This window comes from Octodon degus, unplaced genomic scaffold (assembly GCF_000260255.1).
Source record: "Octodon degus isolate 3935 unplaced genomic scaffold, OctDeg1.0 scaffold00128, whole genome shotgun sequence".
Classification (NCBI taxonomy): Eukaryota; Metazoa; Chordata; class Mammalia; order Rodentia; family Octodontidae; genus Octodon; species Octodon degus.
Window position 1 is genome coordinate 231,341 of NW_004524704.1, and position 12,815 is coordinate 244,155.

The 12,815-nt window shown below is 42.8% G+C and overlaps 2 protein-coding genes across 2 annotated transcripts; one reads left to right on the forward strand and one right to left on the reverse strand.

Moving 5' to 3' along the window:
- Positions 1–1,669: 1,669 nt before the first annotated feature.
- Positions 1,670–7,807, reverse strand: Mtrf1l (mitochondrial translational release factor 1 like). The gene is made up of 6 exons (XM_023700954.1): positions 7,622–7,807; positions 6,852–7,035; positions 6,239–6,402; positions 5,006–5,123; positions 3,318–3,454; positions 1,670–2,699 (listed from the first exon to the last, which is right to left on the reverse strand). The coding sequence occupies exons 2-6, from the start codon at positions 6,946–6,948 to the stop codon at positions 2,499–2,501; spliced, it is 717 nt and encodes a 238-aa protein (XP_023556722.1). The 5' UTR covers positions 6,949–7,035; positions 7,622–7,807; the 3' UTR covers positions 1,670–2,498.
- Positions 7,808–8,151: 344 nt separating this feature from the next.
- Positions 8,152–11,606, forward strand: LOC101583045 (A-kinase anchor protein 17A-like). Its single transcript, XM_023700953.1, has 2 exons — positions 8,152–8,365; positions 9,347–11,606. Exons 1-2 carry the CDS (start codon positions 8,210–8,212, stop codon positions 11,273–11,275), a joined length of 2,085 nt encoding a protein of 694 aa, XP_023556721.1. The 5' UTR covers positions 8,152–8,209; the 3' UTR covers positions 11,276–11,606.
- The last annotated feature ends 1,209 nt before the right edge of the window (positions 11,607–12,815 follow it).

Sequence of the window (12,815 nt, forward strand, 5' to 3'; positions counted from 1 at the left end):
AACACATTCCAGTAAAAGCATATGAGCCCTCAAGGCTGGTCTATTTGAATCAATATTGCAGTGGTGGCAATGCTAAGTAAGTCACAGGAAGAGCAGCGGTATTTAAACTGGCTGAGCCTTAAGGTTTGACTCCCAACATGCAAGAAATACTGACTTAAACTAGTTAAAGAACACCTATATTTAGCCTGATCTTCTCAAATGAAAATATAATGCAATGCTGTGAAAAAATGGGAGAAGGTGGCAAGGTTGTTTAAGGTTGAAGAAATTTAAGTGATAAAACCAATATAGTCCATGCATAATCTTTAATTGGATCTTCACCTGAAGAAGTCAGCTGTAACACATTTAGGGGAGAGGTAGAGAGATCTGTATTCTTAGTTATTTGGAGATACTTGGAATTTGGTGTGAATTTCAAGTGTGATGGTAACACATGCTTTGCTGGAACGGTGCCTTTTTTTAAAAGTATGAGCTAAAATGTTTAATGGTGAATGTCCTGATATTTGTTATCTACCTGAGACACTAAGCAAATATGAAGACATGACTGAAACTAGGCAGTGAGTGTGGGTGTTTTACCAGTTAAGTCTGTTGTGTCTCAGCAGAAAATTCACCTTTCATTCAATATTGGAGCTTGGTCCATTTCTGTTGCTATAACCCAGTATCTGAAAGTAGGTAATTTTGTTTGAGATCCAAGACTCACTATGTAGTTCAGATTGGCCTTGACCCATGCAGCCCAGGTTGGCCTCAAACTATAACCAAGCCTGACTCAGCCTCCCAAGTGGTGATGAGCTATAGGTGTGTTATCACCATACCCAGCTGAGTTGGTAATATACAAAGAACAGAAACTTCTCAAAGCTCAAGGTGCTGGTTGGGTGGAAGGCCTTTGTGCTAGGCTTTCAGAAAGGGCAAGCTAGCTGAACACCACATGAAGCCCCTTTCATGTTGGCATTAATCCTGTTCATGAGAGACAATTCTCATAGGCTCACTGTAGTGCTTGATCCACTGTGTCAACTTGAGAAGTTTAGAAGCTTAACTAAATCCGCTCCACAAACTCAAACCCTAGGGTGTAAAGAAAGGATAAACTTTACTTTGGAAGAGCTCCAGTCTTCACTGTCAGCTTGGACGTTGTCTTCTGGCTTCTTCCGCAGACTCCAGCTTCTGCCTTGGATCCTTTAGCCTTCTAGTGTAGACTCATCAGCCTTCCATCTTGCACAGAAAACTGCAGTGAGCTCCACAGCTTGGACTGAATCCTTCTGACTCCAGTGTGCACATGCCCTCTGCATACTTCCTCATCGGCCTCTGTGACTGTCATAAGCCAATCTTGGAATTTCTTCTGTATTTGTCCATCTTGTGTTATCTCTTCTTCCAGTAAAACCCTGATAAATGCATTTTGGATGAAACCGCAAATCAGTGCATTCTGAGTAAACAGATTGTCTTTTCATGTCAGTGGGTTCATGTAGTCAATAGTTACACTAGAATAAGACTAGCTATCTCCAACCAAGAGAAAATTCTCCAGCAGGTTCTTAGGATTGGGATTGCACCATCAGCTCTCCTGGGTCTCTAGCTGTGGTGTTATGCTTTTTTTCTTTTTGAGACCAGGTTTCAGGGCTGCCCTTGAGCTTACTGTGTAGCCCAGGCCACCCTTGAACTTGCAGTGCGATTCTCCTGCCTCAGCCTATCCAGTGCTGAATGACAGGTATGCACCACCACTCCTGGCCTATGATGCATATTTTGAACTTGTCAGGCTTGATAATCACAGAAGCCCTCACTAATCAAATCTTTGCTCTGTGTATACACCTATTCTTTCTGCTTCTCTAAGGAACTGTAATAGAGAAAGGCTTACTATTCACTAAGTTTTATTTACATGTTAAAGTTTCTCCCTTATCAGTTGCTGAGGCCCTAAGGTCATCTGCTTATAATTCCTGGGCTACCAAGCTGTAGACCAGCTGCAGACCAGCTCTGGCCCAGGGCAACCCAGAAAGCTTTCCATCACCAAGTAATCTGCAACCACACCTGCTAACAGGAGCCTGTGGTCTACGAGAGTGTTCTTTCATTTTGTGTTTCCTCAATCTGAAGGTACAATCTCAATGTGAGTGTATTTGAGTTGTTTTCTATGCCATTGTCAGTCAAATTAATGACAAGGTTTTGGGCTGCTGACTGGACACTGACTAACGTTGTATGTATTGCCATATTTCTATTTTATGTTTGAAGCATTCCTAATAGCTAAACAAAATTTTTGTCAATTAAATACTTTACAGGAAACAAATGACTATTTATTACTTTACTTGTTATGCAGAAGAGTTTGAAGTTATGACAACGGTGTTGTTGATCCTATGTGTATGTTTTACTAATACACTGAGAGATCTACACTAATGATCCATGTCTTAAGAATACACACATTACTGTGTTAACTCATGTTTTTCAAGAAAATACTAGTGGGTATTTGCTGTCATAAAATTTTTCTAAGCCATATGTTGTATAAAAGACTTTAATAACAAATCACCTTAAACTTTTTCAGAAATAATTTCTACCAAAGATTCATAATCAGCATAGTCTTTCAATGACTGTATAAGTTCATCTAGTAAATAATCTCCTCTCATAAAAGTTTGAAGATCATGCAGTGATTTGTTTATTCTGTGATCTGTGACCCGGTTTTGTGGAAAATTATATGTTCTTATTTTCTCTGATCTTCCTTTAGTTCCAATCTGTTAAAAAAAAAAAGATATGATACACAGTTAGATTCAGGATAGCTTAAGCCTACAAATACGGCTTATCTGGGATTATGTTCTTGATTTGTAATATAAATCATAATTCAAGAATCAAATTTTAATACTGTGAATCCCCAAAAGACATTGGGAACATGATAGAAATAAGAATGTGGGCTTTATAATCAGATTAGTATTTGAATCCTGTGTCCCACTTTAATGCTGTATGACACCAGGCAATTGATTTCAACTTTAAACTTTAATGTCCCTATCTGTAAAATAAAGACAAATAATGTCTACTACAGTGATGATGTGTATATAGAAGCTGGTAAATAGTTATCTTCACACTCTGTGAATTAATGTAGGCATCTGAGTAGTGATGAGATGATGAATGCCTCACACTGAAGAATTACTACCAAGTCTATCTGTTTTTTTCAGTAACTTTGACAATGGCTGAGAAAGAGAAAATAGGGCACAGTTATAAGATTACTACAGAACAGGAATAGCCCTTATTTAAGCTACCTGATTTCTTATTTTGACAAATACATGTAAACAGTTTTAACATACAAATACTGAGTTAACAAAAAACGTTTACCTTTTTGAAGCATTACTTCTTACCTGAATCTTTCTAGCACTGTATCTTTTACTTGTTTCTTCCTCCAGTTGCATGTTGTACAGCTTTGCACGTAACTTTTTCATAGCCATTTCTTTATTTTTAAGTTGAGATCTCTCTTGTTGGCATTCAGAAACAACACCTGAATATTATAATAAGGATTAAAGAAAACAGAATAACCTGAATTTACCATCAAGTAACACCATCTTTCCTTAACTTTTTTTCCTTTATTAGGGACAAACAATATGCTAACGTAAAAGGTAGATATTAAACTTTATAAAGTTTATCAGAAAACTGTAAGCTGTACAACAAAGTACTTACATATGGAAAGCATACATACTAAACAATAACCACAAAATGGTTTGTGTTTGGTTGTCCCCCAAGTCCTCATGCAGTCATGGGGTGGCTTCTAGAGTTCATGATTAATTCATGATCCAATGCAGGAATTATGGGTGTGAGTGCTACACAGCAATAGCCGGAGCACAGTGTAAGAAAGGGCAAGTGGCCTCTGCCACTGCTGCTGCTCTTCCCTAGCTGTTCTGCCATTTTCTGTCACCATGAACTGCCGCCCCCTGCCATGTGGCACTCTGCCTTGGAGCCAGCTGAGTATGGACTGAAACCGCCACAAACCGTGAGCCAAATAAATCTTTCCTTCCTTCATCTGGGGTGTTGGGTATTTTGTCCCAGCAATGAGAGAACAATAACTGAGACACCTACCCATATCCTCCCTTACTCTAATTTTTTGAAGAAATAATTCCTTATAGAAACTAAGATACATAAGATTAATTTCCTAGAATTAGAGTGATAGCTATTAAATTTTTTTTTTTGATGGAACCAGGGATTGAACTCAGACCCTTGCGCTTGCCAGGGAAGCACTTATTCTACTGAGCCCTATGTTCTTTACACACATATAGCACCATAGTAACACTTACTACTTAATTCTACATAGTAGTACACTCACCTAAGAAGATTTAGATACAGTTCCTTTACCTAATGACTGGCTCAGATCCCTTGGAAGTCTGTGAATAAATTCAATAAAAGACAGAAACCCCTTAAATTATATGCATATTTTATCTGGAGGTGTATTTCTTGGCAGGAGGACTACTGTTGTCATTTTCTGAAAGAAGTCCTCAGACACGGGGAGATGGCTCAGTAGAATAGGCGCTTCCTTGGCAAGCACAAGGGCCTGAGTTCAACCCCCGGTCCCCCCCCCAAAAAAAAAAAGTAGTCCTCAGACAAGGACAAGAGGTAGTGACTTAGGGTATTTTTTTAATAAGGAACCATAATAATAGTTTCACTGTGAGCATTTAAAATATATCTAAAATTATTGAACATTTACTTTAGAAAGGCACTGAAGGATTACTGACAGATACCTCTCTCCACAATCACTAATGAAGGAACTCCATGGGCTCAGACCTCTCCCTCTTCCTGGCTTTGTAACCACCCTGCAAAGTATCAGCTACAGATTTTAAGATCATGTAATGAATAACAATCCTCAGTGATACAATTTCTTTCGTATTGAGGGTCTAAATCAATGGAAAATTAGTTACTTCCCTCAGAAACTGACTTCTCTTGTTTTTTTTTTGCGCAACCGGGGATTGAACTCAGGGCCTTGCGCTTGCCAGGGAAGCGCTTATTCCACTGAGCCATCTCCCCAACCCCTCTCTTCCGTGTTTTATGTCCCAGAAAATACCTGTTGGAAGATGAACTATCCGGACAGCACTGTCCGTGGTGTTCACGTGCTGACCCCCTGCTCCACTGGCTCGCTTTGTTTCAATTCTCAGATCTTTAGGATTAATCACCAAATTAATCTACACGAGGGAAGAAATATCAACATTTAAAAAAATTTACATGTACCACTATATAAAGGCTTATTTATAAACACACGTTACATATGTAGAGTTCATATAAGATTTAAAAGATTTACTTTTAAGAATAAATTGTAGAGGCTGGGCTGGGGAGATGGCTCAGTGGAATAAATGTTTCCCTGGCAAGCACAAGGGCCTGAGCTCAATCACCGGTTCCACCAAAAAAAAAAAAAAAGAATACATTGTATTTAGAAGGATACAATTAGGTTTTCTTTCCAGAAGAGAAGGGAATCAAAAAAAAAAAAAAAAAAAAGGCAGAAAAGTAAACACTTCCTAATTCTCAAAAACTGAGCTTCTCTGTAAATTACGTTCTTTTCTTTTACAGAATATTTCTACATTCAAGAAATATGCAAGCTTTCTTGAGAGAGGAAGATGCAAGCTTTAATAGAAAAAGGTTTTATTTCATGCATCTTGAGGTAAAGGAACATGGTGAAGGCTCAGAAGCTGAGCGTACAGACTCAGTGACTACACTGTGTGGTGACAGCAGGACAGTGCTGTGTCCTGGGCGTCACCCTCAGAAGCACTATGTCTATAAAGCTCTGTTCCCTGAACAACTACTGACTACTCTGACCTGTCTATGGTCCTGGCAGTATGAATGCTGTCATGCCCTTAGTCTCTTAATTCTCCACAGGATTCCTTCCTAAAACTGCCAGAAGAACTGGACCATACAGGAACCCCTCTCCCATCCTTTCATAAAAGCTTTCACCACCTGCAAATTTAAACCACTCAGCGTGGTTAAACCAAAGAGGGTAGTCCTTATTGGTAGCTACTGCCATTTACTTTTTCATTTTCTCTCTTCCCTGTTCCATTCCCCATGCAGGCTGCACACACAGGCAAGCGTGCATGCACACACACACACACACATATTCTCACACCCCACACCAATTATACTTAAAAGAATCATTAACACTACCATGAAGTAAAAATTTCCTTAAAATTAATTAACAGAAACTGCTGATTAATCTTCATTCTCAAATAATCCATACTTCATTCTCAAAGACAAGGCAAGAAGTAAGGTGGGCTCAAGATTCCACCACCAGGGCATAAGGATCCCTCACCTCAGTAGGCTGGGGTAAAATGGCCACTGTCATTGTGCTGGTATGGATACGGCCTTGCTTCTCAGTCCTGGGCACTCTCTGAACTCTGTGCACTCCTCCTTCAAATTTCATAGATTTATAGGCTTCTGACCCCCCAATGCTAGCAGAAGCATGTCTGAGGCCACCTTGAAAGTAGAAAATAGAATTCTTTTTATTATTCTTGCTATTTATGAGTTCTTGGCTACTACTTTGAACTATACTAGACAGAATAAAAAAATAAGCATATTAAAGAACTATAGCATGTCTTTGTTATTTGGTCTTACTCTTTTACTGTTCTATAATTATTAAACACAACTGATTTTTGGTACTAATGAATTAACATCAATGACACATTTAAAAGACTATTTTTAAAGACAGAGTCACTCCACAGTTACTACTGAATGACTAATGAGATTTTACGGGCCATTTCAAAAGTGATACGCTTACACTCAAAATTATTAAGTAAATAATCACAAAACTAAGCTTCCGTAAAAAAAGTTCTACAGCTAGTCATGGTCTTGTTAACCTTTTTCCTAGAACATAAGTAGATAAATAAGAATACATTTTACCAAATCAAAATGAACAGTTCACTGACCTATTTCACTTGGAAAATATTCCAGGGTTTCAAAATTCCATCTTTTAAATGCAGCATATTGCTGATACATAGCAAACATCTCTGCAGTAAACAACATTGCCTCCTGACCCCCAACTCCTGCAGTTACCTCCAGGATCAAATCCTTGCCATCAGTTTCTTCTGAGGGAACCAAAAGTAAGACAATCTGTAAATACAAAAATATTACTTATCCCATAATCAAAAATTAAAATTTAATCTCCAAACCCAAAGGTATAAGAGGGCTGGTACTGTGGGGGCCACATATATACAGAGGTCTGGGGTACTCAAGAACATGGGGAGCCCTAAGGGATGGGACATTAAGGGGAGTTCAAAATCTGGAGGACTGGGGAGGGTTCTTGGATCTTAAGAGATAGCTGGGCAGATGGGGGTTCCTGGAGCATTATTCTAAGCAAATAAAAATTTAATAATGTCGCCACCTTGACAATTAGAAAAATATAATGCAGAAAATCTTCCTTAAATGTTACAATTGCATTGTATAAGAGTCAACCTAATATTTATTTTATCTTAAGAGTTCTTACATGCTTTTTATCAGGTCTCCATTCTATTAATAAGAAACAAGTGCTTGTTACAGGTAGGACTGATATGGAAGAAAATGCACTCAAATCTGAATCTGGAAGCTGCTGTAATATGGAAGAGAAGCATGCAAGGTTGGAGCTCTAGGACGACGCCTCAGCTAATGCTAGAGACACAGAGATGGCAGAAATGCTTCACTGTTTACACAAATACCATACCTGGTGCTTTAACTGCGTTATTTCTTTTTGACACAGAGTAATTTCATTCTCTGCAAGTTTCTTTAAATCTTCATTTTTATCTAAAAAGAAAGGGAGTGCTTAAATTTTCCTTATGTGTTGAGAACAGACTTCAATAGGCTGCTCACCATTATGGAAGCATAAAATGCTTATCTAGTCCTTGTTGTAATTGCCATCCATTAAAGATAGCATTTTACACATGAGCTCTCATCAGCACACGGCGATAAAATAAACTTTTCTGATGAGGTTAAGTAGAACTAAAACTAAAAAGGCACATAGGAAAACAAAGAAGCTAAACATTTATCATTTTACCTTCATGAAATGTATTGACATACTTTTGGATTCCGGAGTTAGGCTGTAGAAGTAACAGAAGAACGGATTTAACTAGTTGGAAAGACCAGAAAGGGAATAAGGCAAACCTTTAGGTAAACTGAATTTAAAAAGTTATTTATTGCGGAAGGAGACTTTTTTTTTAGCTATTATACACTCCTGTGAAAGATCGAAGATTTTTTAAAGAGTATCTGCTTGTATTACGAAGTCACGCTGGGTACTGGCGATAACATCTGATACATGTGCAAGATTTGGGCAGAAGGTGAGGGCGCAGCGGGGGGCGGGGAGAACCGCGCTGCAGGCCGAGCCCTGCTCAGAACGTCCTCTGATGCCCTCAACTGCCTCTCCTCTCTACTGGTCTTGGTCCTGCCCCTGGGCCTCAGGGGGCGGAACCAGGTATGGGGGGCAGGCCTGGGGGCGGTACCCGGCTGCTAAGGGGCTGGGGGTGGGGGCCATGCTGCGAGTCTAGGAGTACTCAAGGTCACTTCCAGGGCTAGGGCAGTGGGCTCTGGGTGGTGGTTGGGGGGAGGTAGTGGCAGTCAGGTCTGGGGGAGGAACGGGGGGGCGGGGCGGAGGCGCGGAGGCAAACGGAGGTGCCAGTTTGGTGGTGCTGGAAGGGTGGCATGAAAGGTGGTAGCAGGAGTCTGTGGGGTGGAACTTAAAGAGGTTTGGCAGTGGCAAAGGGCTACAGAGATACCAGGGATTTCATGGGGGTACTAGGGAGCTAAAGGCAGTCCAGGGGCAGTGTTGAGTATCCCAGAGTGCAGAGAGGCTCTGGAGGTGGTATCTGGTCCCAATGTGGCAGCCCAGGCTCAGTCAACAGCTGGATTAGTTATCCTGGCCCCCAGGGGTGGCAGCACTACACTGAGTTATTGAGATATATACAATGTAGGGCCCCTAGGAGACAGGTACTATGCTACAGGGTAAGAATGTGGCTGCCACATGTACATAGGGGTCTGTGATGTCCAGGGATACTGGTGAACCCTGGAAACTGGGACAGTAGGGGGCTCAAAATTTGGAGGGCTGGGGCAGGTACCTGAATCTAGGAGATAGCTGGACAGATGGGGTGAGGATACCAGAATACCAGGGATACCTGGGGGATGGAGTTGTTGGTGCCTGCCAGGCATACCCACTATGCGGCAGAGCTGCTCTGGCTCAAGTTTTTTGGAGTGCCCTGTGCCCTTGAGAGTGCACAATCTTTTGTCCAGACCCATTACACAACCCCTCTTCCATGCTAACTAGAAAATTCAGTAGATGGTGATAGCCTTTAAGGAGGCAGAGCGCAGTTCCTGTAACAACACAACAAATTGCTGCCATGGTGCCTCTTTGTCCCCCAGCCTCACCCTGACCATCTGCATCTCATGTTTCAGGGCTAAGATCCTGGCTATGGCTCTGACTACCATAGTGCATGACACATCTGAGGCAGTGGAGCTGTGCCCCTCTTATGGCCTGTACCTGAAGCCCATCACGAAGATGACCATCAGCGTGGCCCTTCCGCAGCTGCAGCAGCCTGGGAAATCCATCTCCAACTGGGAGGTGATGGAGCGGCTCAAGGACATGGTGCACAACCACCAGTTCTCCACACTGCGCATCTCCAAGAGCACTATGGACTTCATTCGTTTTGAGGGGGAGGTGGAGAACAAAAGCCTGGTCAAATCATTCCTAGCCTGCCTGGACGGTAAGACCATTAAGCTCAGTGGCTTCTCTGACCTCCTAAAGGTGCACGCCACTGAGTTCAAGATGGACTTCCCCACCCGTGGTGACTTGGACTTCTCTCTCAACGCAAAGGAAGGGAATGAGATGCTGCTGGGGGAGTGGCCAGACACCATCCATCTAGAGGGGCTGCCCTGCAAGTGGTTCACCCAGAAGGAATTAGGCTCAGAGAAACCCAGCCAGGAGGTACTCGTCAAGGTGTTTGAGAAGTTCGGGGAGATCAGGAATGTGGACATCCCCATGTTGGACCCCTACCGCGAGGAGATGACCAGTCGAAATTTCCACGTGTTTGGTTTCGGGGGACCCTTGAGCTTTGAGGCTTACGTACAGTACTGCGAGCATGGGGGCTTCCTTCAGGCCATGAGTGCTTTGCGTGGGATGAAGCTAATGTACAAAGGGAAGGATGGTAAGGCTGTGGCCTGTAACATCAAAGTTTCTCTTGATTCCACCAAACACCTGGGAGAAGCTTCAATTAAAAAACGACAGTTGGAAAGACAGAAGCTTCAAGAGCTGGAGCAGCAGCGAGAACAGAAGCGCAGAGAGAAGGAAGCGGAGGAGAGGCTGCGGGTGAAGGAAAGAAAACTGAAGGAGCTGGAAGAACTGGCAAGAGAGAGGAAGGGGGGAGAGAAGATTCACAAAAGACCGCAAAAGCAGAGGGGCCGAGAGTTCTGGAGAAGTCAGAAGCATCTAGAGAGGCTTCAGGCAGAAGAGCAGAAAAAGCTCCACAGGATCAAACTGGAGGAGAGGAAGCTGAGGCTGGTTCAGAGGAACCTCCAGTCCATCCGGCTTTTGGTGGCGCTGCTGAGCAGAGCCAAAGCTGCAAAGCTGGAGAAACAGGAGCAGAAGGAGCTGAGGCAGGGGGAAAAGGAGCATAAGATGCAGGTGCAGCAGCGGACCTCCCTGCTGTGCAAGCAGCCCCATGACACACACCTGCACAAAGACCTGCTGCAGCCCAAGCAAGAGGTTCTGCAGACCACTTCCGGCAGCTCCATCTCCTGTGCAGCCATGCTCCACCCCCCTGGGGGCCCACTGGCTCCCAGAACCCCCAAGGAGGCCCTGCCCCAGCCCCAAGTGCACACTGACTGCACACCCAAGGACATGACAGGCAGCAGAACAGCCAAAGTCAGGTACAAGGAGGCTCTGGATCCACTCTGTGTGGTTCTGGAGGGTGACTCCCTGGAGAAGAGGTACCCGGGGATTCTCGCCCAAATCCCCAAGGACAGCAAGCATGCCAGGGGTGTTCCTGCCTGCGACCACAGTGTGCCCAAGGAGGAAGACCAGCTGAAGAGAGTCAAGAGTAATTGGGAGCCTGGCAAAGTCCATGTGTCAGCCACACAGGTCAGGAGAGCTCACCAGCCACCCCCAGCAAACACAAGCTGGTCCAGAACTGCAGCTAACAGTGAAGACTCAAGGCTGCAGCGCAAGGAGCAGCGGCCACGCCAGAAGCTCTCGTGCATGGACGGGGACAGCCCTGACCTGTGGAAGTCCCACAGCAAAGGCCAGCGCAGCAGCAGGGAGAGGAGCGGAGGGTGCAGCCGCCACCATGAGAACTCCCAGTCCCCCCGCAGCCACCATGGAATCACAAACAGGTAATGAAGGGCTGGGCCTCCCAGCATCCTGTGCCTCTTGCCTGTCAGCATGAAAGCCAAGTTTCTTATGCAGCCAGTGTCCCAGGAACCCAAGACCACAGTTCACCATAAGACCGGGGACCAGAAACTCATTCTCATTAGCCACACACACAAGGCGCATTGGGCACCGCTAATTTTAATTTTCTTTTGAAACTGCTGATCAGACAATGTGGCCCATCCTCTAGTCAGGGAAATCACAAAGAGGAACACTGGTGAAAATGAAGACCACGGAGTGCAATTTGTGTTCGCAAGCCAAGGCCAGTGATGTGCTGCAGCTGAAGTGGGGGACTATGAGATGGGAGGGTTACCACACACTCACAGGGACCAAGGGCACCTTGCCATGGTGGGCCCTTTCTCTCTCTCCCCCCCCCTTTTTGTAATTTTAAAAAGGAGAGAGAAAAAAAATGGAATGCCAAGAGAAGATAATCCTGGCACATTGAGTCCTGGTGAGAAAGTGGAAAACTCAACCTGCTCTCCATCTTGGGGGAGTATCAGTAGTTTGATGCTCCTTCACGTTAAAACATTCACTTTTTACACCCTCAAGTGTAGCAGCAGAAAATGGGTGGTTAAATGATTTGGTTTCTAAAGGAGGTTAGTGTGTATGATTTTGTAGGAAGTGTGTATAATTTTTGTTAAATTATTTTTACTTGGAATGTTTCCAACAGATTTAAGGCTGCAACCTTGTTAAATTTTAATTGTTTACATCTCAGAAGTGAAGCTAGGGGATAAAGATAGCTGTAGGTGTTTCCATTAGGAGTCATTTATTCCAGGTTGTGTTTCTATGATGAAATAAAATCCTTTTCTAAAGGGAAAAAAAGATCTACTTTTAAGGCAGATGTACAGATAATTTTGGTTTCCTTGTACCTCAGGAAGAATAAAATTGGAAACACCAGATGATTAAATATTACAATGTAGCAGTTTGATGGAAATTTTATTGGGAGATGGAGCAAAAGTACTGACTCAGAGAGAAAAATGATAACAAAACTGAGGTTAGCATTAATGGAAAGGCATAAAATTGTTTTGGAAAGAGTATGGCATACAAGGTATTTGAAAAAATGGACCATATCTTGGGTTCAACTCCTGAGGTGCTCTTCAGGCAATACCATCAACTTCTCAGTATCAGTTACATCTACAATAAAAGCAGTTTCAAGCTGGCTGACTCTAAGGTTCCTTTAGTTTTGAAATGTTATCTTGTGCAAGACTAAAGAGACTGGAAAGAGGCTAGAAATAACTTAATTTTTACCCTACCTATTATTGAACACAGTATACCTCAAATATCATTTCAATGTGTGATATAAAAACAAATTTTGTATATCAAAGTCTTTGAAGCCTGTGTATTTTATACTCCTAACACGTCTCAATTCAAGCAAGCCCCATTACGGAAGCCCAACAGCCATATTTGATTTCTGGCTACATCCTGGCTGATGCATCTCTAAAGGGTAATTTACAAATTGAGTTTCTCTTTCAATATCATGAACCGATCTGTGTTAACTGGGTACCTATCT